Source organism: Myripristis murdjan, chromosome 16 (genome assembly GCF_902150065.1).
Source record: "Myripristis murdjan chromosome 16, fMyrMur1.1, whole genome shotgun sequence".
Classification (NCBI taxonomy): Eukaryota; Metazoa; Chordata; class Actinopteri; order Holocentriformes; family Holocentridae; genus Myripristis; species Myripristis murdjan.
Window position 1 is genome coordinate 21,822,291 of NC_043995.1, and position 5,210 is coordinate 21,827,500.

Below are 5,210 nucleotides of genomic sequence, written 5' to 3' on the forward strand. Positions count from 1 at the left end.
TCCAGCTTTGTCTGTGTGTCTTTATGTCTCTGTCTTTGACTCAAGTGGAACTAAGCTTGCTATCATGTTACAGTCCTCTTCCTCATAATTTATATCACATTACTTTCTTCCTTTTCTCACTCCTTTCCCTCTTGAAAAATGGTTTACAATGTTACACTTTTCCAAGGTACCTTATGTATCACTTAGTCACAATATGAGATTTAACTCTCTTACTTTCACTTCATCATGATTTTGAATTAGTATGTGCACTTCAGTAAAACACATTTACATGGGGGCAGGCAATTTGAGCATAGGGCACGATATCCCACTATCACAGCGACATGTATAGCAATGCATAAGGTGGGAATGTAGTAATACGAGGATTGGACGCCACCTAGTGTTGTAAGTTCATATGCACGCCTGCTGCAAACTGCATATTGCTTAACTGCCATAGGAAGAAGAGTTGGCAGCAGCCCAGGGTAATGCACCAAACCACAAAGTAAATGTGTCACCCCTGTCTGACTTCAACGCAGATAAGCTTCAGCATGGGGCAGGACAGCCAAACAAAGCTGGAGAAGTCCTGTCATGCCATACTTATTCTCACTGTGTTTTTGATTTTGCCAAACTCCCTCATCCACATTAGCCTATGATTCACAAATAGTAAATAAGAGATGTGCTCAAAGACACAAAAATGGAAAAAAAAAGTTGATAGTGAAGTCCCTTTTAAGTTGAATAACAATTGTGGGGAGATACAACACACTTAAAAACTGAAAACTGAAAAATAAAAAATTTACATCCCCGTAAATAAACTGAAACTCTATATCCCTAAACTCTAGGGATTAAACTTTATTTATGCAGCTTCTGTCCTCAGGGTCATCCATTTTAAATGAACTTCTTATTGCTAGACTCACACATATAAAAGAAATCGCACATGGTGTAGTATTTCATATCAGGAGAGATAAGGGTTAGACGCACGGAGGGGTCACCTTGCCGTAACCTGTGAAAACTCAGGACACGTCCCTTTGAGAGAGAAAATAAAACTTCCTGGCACAACTGGACTGTTATTATTATCCAAAGACAAAGACCATCTCCCTCTCATACATACAAAACATGCTGGTTTTCAGACACACACATACACACACACCCACTTTCTGTGTCACTCTCACTGACAAACACACTCCCACTCCCACCCACTCTCTAATTTCCCTTGTGTCTCTGCAGTGAGCTCACTGCAGTGCGACTCTCCTCTCTCTCCCCCTTCGCCACCCTCCGTATAATAGAATATCGATCGCTCGTCTTTGCCGCAGTGTGTAAGCGAGTGTGTCTGTGGATGAGTGTGTGTGTGTGTGTGTGTGTGTGTGTGAGATGGGGGCCCTCCAAGGTCATCTCCATGGCAACCTGAACGTGGGGTCCTCTGGCTGTGCTGTCACAGAGCACAGGTCACAGGGGTCACATGAAGAGGAGCACAACAAGGGGACTGTAGGGGTACAAGAGGGGGTTGGTGAGCGCTGCGGTTTTTGTAGTAGTAGAGACACAGGAGAGGAGCCACGAGGAGTTGGAAGTGTCCTACTCCACTGTGTATTCAGACTTGGACAGAATAATGAGAAAATGTAAAGACTAAGTGCTAAGGGGCCACTGAGTTCAGTCCATCGGCTGCCTTGCATGCACAAATAAAAGTCAAGAGCAGTTCCACTGAAAGGCACAAACTACCTGAATCAATCAGAGGTAAAACACAGTGCCTGCACTTCCCTACTCCTTTAAAGACACAGTGATAATCTGTTATTTCAGAAGTTTATTGCACTTCCCACATGTCATTAAAATACAAAAGAAAAAACAACTCAGAATGTAAAAAAGAAAGAAAAAAGAATGGCATTGTATTTTTGAAGTAAAACAAAATTCATATGGTTATACAATGACCTTGAGATGTACAAGGTACAAGCAAAGCTGATAAATATGCATACAGAGTCAGCAATGTACAGTATAGTTCCTGATACAAAAAAATACCATTACAAAGAACTGACCTTTTAAGATGTTTTCTCATCAACTGCTCTATACTAAGTAAGTACCTGAAATACCAAGCTGGTATTGCTCCAAATCAATTTACACTGTCTTGAATAAAACATGCACTATCATGGTAAGAAATATGTACATTTTTTAAAGCTTTTAAATGGCACTTTTTCCCATGGAAAGCTGAGTCATTTTAAGTTTACAGTTGTGATTAGTGTGTGTATACATTGACTCTACATAATAGAAATCAGCCTCATTGTCCGACACATTAAACACAGAAGCCATTTCCCAAGATATCTAGCGCAGAATGAAATATTGACCAGTTCAGCTGAAGGATTAAAAAGCTTGAAAGGGGAAATCACTGTATAAGAGAGACTACTTGACACAAATGAGAGGCATCCAAGGTATGATACAGAAAAGAAGGCATTACGTCTGCATGAGAATGTGTTTAAATGCGTATTAAGAAGGGCATTTTGTGCATATGGCATATTATTTGCATGAATATGTATTGAAGATTGTAATTCTGTTAAGGGACACACTGTTTGTCAGTAACAACTACTTCAGATGCAAGACAAGGTGCATTTTAGGTACACTGGCATATGTAACGGTGGGAATACAGAGTATGCATTTAGGAAAAGATCTAGGATCAGTTTTTCATCCACTCACTTGGGCCAACATTACCAGAGGGTCAAACTCAAGACTGATCGGAGACCAGCACCTACATAGTCATACTCCAGCAACGTGAGAGTCCAGCCTGCTCTTCATACAGGCTCCATTAGCAGCTCCTCCATGTCGGATGCCTCCAGCTCACGGAACACAGCGTGAGAGCCAATCACAAACAACGTCGCTCCTGACAAGAGAAAAGACAGTTGATGATGCAAAGCTGCGTGCTGGTGCTACCAAACCAGCTTTCTTTAGGACAAAGGAGGTTGCCCAAAAAACGTTGCCTTTAACTCATGAATGCTCTTGTTTATGGATTAAAGGACAAGGATTAAAAACAAGATCGAGGCTTGACACACTTGGACATTTTGTCTTAGTCAAAAGTCTGAATGTTGACAAGGACAGAATGCCCAAACACATCAAGCCTAGATCCTGCTTTTAATCCTTGTCTTTTAATCAATAAAGAAATGCTCTCATGAGTTAAGGACAGTGTTGCAGTTCCTTCTTGGGATTTGCTGGCCTCTCATTAGATGACTCTAGCAGTAGTTTGAAAGCACAACACAGATAAAAGATGAAGGAGGAAGGGGAGCTTTCTGAGACAGAAGTAGTGTATATTTGGCTCATCCTCCTATCCAGATAGGCTTGCAATAAATGCAACAGCAGAAGTGCTTCAGTGCATCACTAACATTACAAACAATCAATAGGGAGAAACCACGATGTCCTTACAAGAGTTGTAGCAAATATTTTCACATCCCCAGAGTGACCAAGCACAACAGAGAAGTGCTGTAAGAATAAGTAATGAGGCTTGGCATACCCAAAACCCAAAAGACTGCAGCTCCAGCTCCAGCCAACCAGAACACAGGGAGAGAGATGGCTCCAGCCAGACTCATCTGGTGAGGGACAGTCAGCTCCTTACCTGGATGACAAAAAAATTAAACAGATTAAATAAAGGACCTTAAAGAAAAAAAAAATCATGCCATCCTTGACACTGGCTATGTGCTGCTTCTCTCATTTCCAGTTTATCAACCTGGGCAGAAATATGAACAAATCCCAATGACATATTTATATTTTGCCGGACTATCTCCTGAATGCAAAGAATTAAAGTCTAGGTGTTTGTATATTTCCAAAGATATTGCGGAGACACCTGTCATCAATAGGGACATGTGTAATCTATTATTCAGCAATCAAACTGGCACAAGCAGAGAAGTAACAGAGAAATAATATCTTGTATGATTCACCTTGGAACAAAAATTATTGTCCTACAAGTGTCAGCTTCCAAGTTGCTGATAAAACACTGAGGATGTCTCCAGCAGTGATGAAACTATTCATCTTTGTTTACATTTCAGAAAATGACGCACCTACTTTCATTACAAATATTTAAACAAGTAAGGGTAGGGTTTATTTACCAAGGTTGGCAAAGCACATATGGCAGCTTCACTTACCAAGGACGACCAGTTTGGACTCGAGGGCCTTAAGGTGGATTATGTAGAAGGCACCAGCGAACACAGCCAAGGCAATCAGCAGCATGGGAGAGCTGATACTGCGGGAGACAACAGAAGACGGATGTCAGGAGTGCAGCGGAGCGGCTGTTTATTATGACAGCAATTATAACTTTCCAAATCTTGGTCTCTTGGCTAAAATGCGCATTCATGTTAGTTCAACTATAGTCTTGTAGTTTTTTTTTTGTGTTAGTGAACATAAATTGCTGGATACTTTGTTGCCTACGTTTTAAATGGCATTCATTTCTGACAGACTTTGTACCATTCTGTTTTCCAGTCATCATCTTTCAGCACAAAAAGGGTACGAACTGACTGACAAGGCCAAATATAATCTCACATGAAGCAACACCATCATCAAATTCAGAATTGATCAGTCTTCTCCATGAATTTTGTTCTTGTGATTCTGTCCATTGACAAAAATGAAAAAACACTCTAAACCTATTCATCTGTGATCTGCTAAAACAAACTCTGTGTTGTTCTTACATGCAGTAGAGAATGAGACCAAGGAAGATGAAGGTATAGTTGCTGTTGTAAGTGTCCACGTTCCTCACCACCCTCTGACACAGCTCCCCAAAGTTGCGGGGTTTGGAGAACTTGCGCTGATCCACGAAGCTAGCCCATGGCCGAATGGACACTCGACGCCTCTCAACCCACTCTTTAACCATAGCGACCGAGAAGCCTTTGGGGAGCCAGAGTCTGTGAAGCAAGGCAGAGATGCAATGAGAGCTAAATACGGGAAACACATACAAATGTCAAAAAAACAAAACAAACAAAACAATGGAATGTGTATTTATCCAAAGACATTGTTTATTTATCCCATTGAAGTGACTTACTCTTTGCATCACTGATTAACTAAATTTTCACGTCTGCTTTGTACTCTTGTAAATCTGTGACAATGCATTATCAGCGTTAGATATTACATGTCTGTCCACCCTTGCAGTAAAAATATAATAGCATCAGTTAAAACATTTATATGGTAAACAGACATGAAGACAAACTGGTTGCACTGTAGGCATTTGTGTATCTACATGAGGATGGAACATTTCATGCCATTCATCTGCATCA

At 40.7% G+C, this 5,210-nt stretch overlaps 1 protein-coding gene across 1 annotated transcript in view; it reads right to left on the reverse strand.

Annotated features, from left to right (window-relative positions):
• Positions 1–1,753: 1,753 nt before the first annotated feature.
• The window catches only part of rabac1 (Rab acceptor 1 (prenylated)), a 4,851-nt gene continuing 1,394 nt past the window's right edge, over positions 1,754–5,210 (reverse strand). Inside the window, exons 3-6 of the mRNA XM_030073128.1 lie at positions 4,629–4,841; positions 4,089–4,186; positions 3,461–3,562; positions 1,754–2,836 (exon numbers count right to left, since the gene is read on the reverse strand). Coding sequence (XP_029928988.1) covers positions 2,748–2,836; positions 3,461–3,562; positions 4,089–4,186; positions 4,629–4,841 — 502 coding nt within the window. The 3' untranslated portion in view covers positions 1,754–2,747. The remainder of the gene's footprint in view (positions 2,837–3,460; positions 3,563–4,088; positions 4,187–4,628; positions 4,842–5,210) is intronic.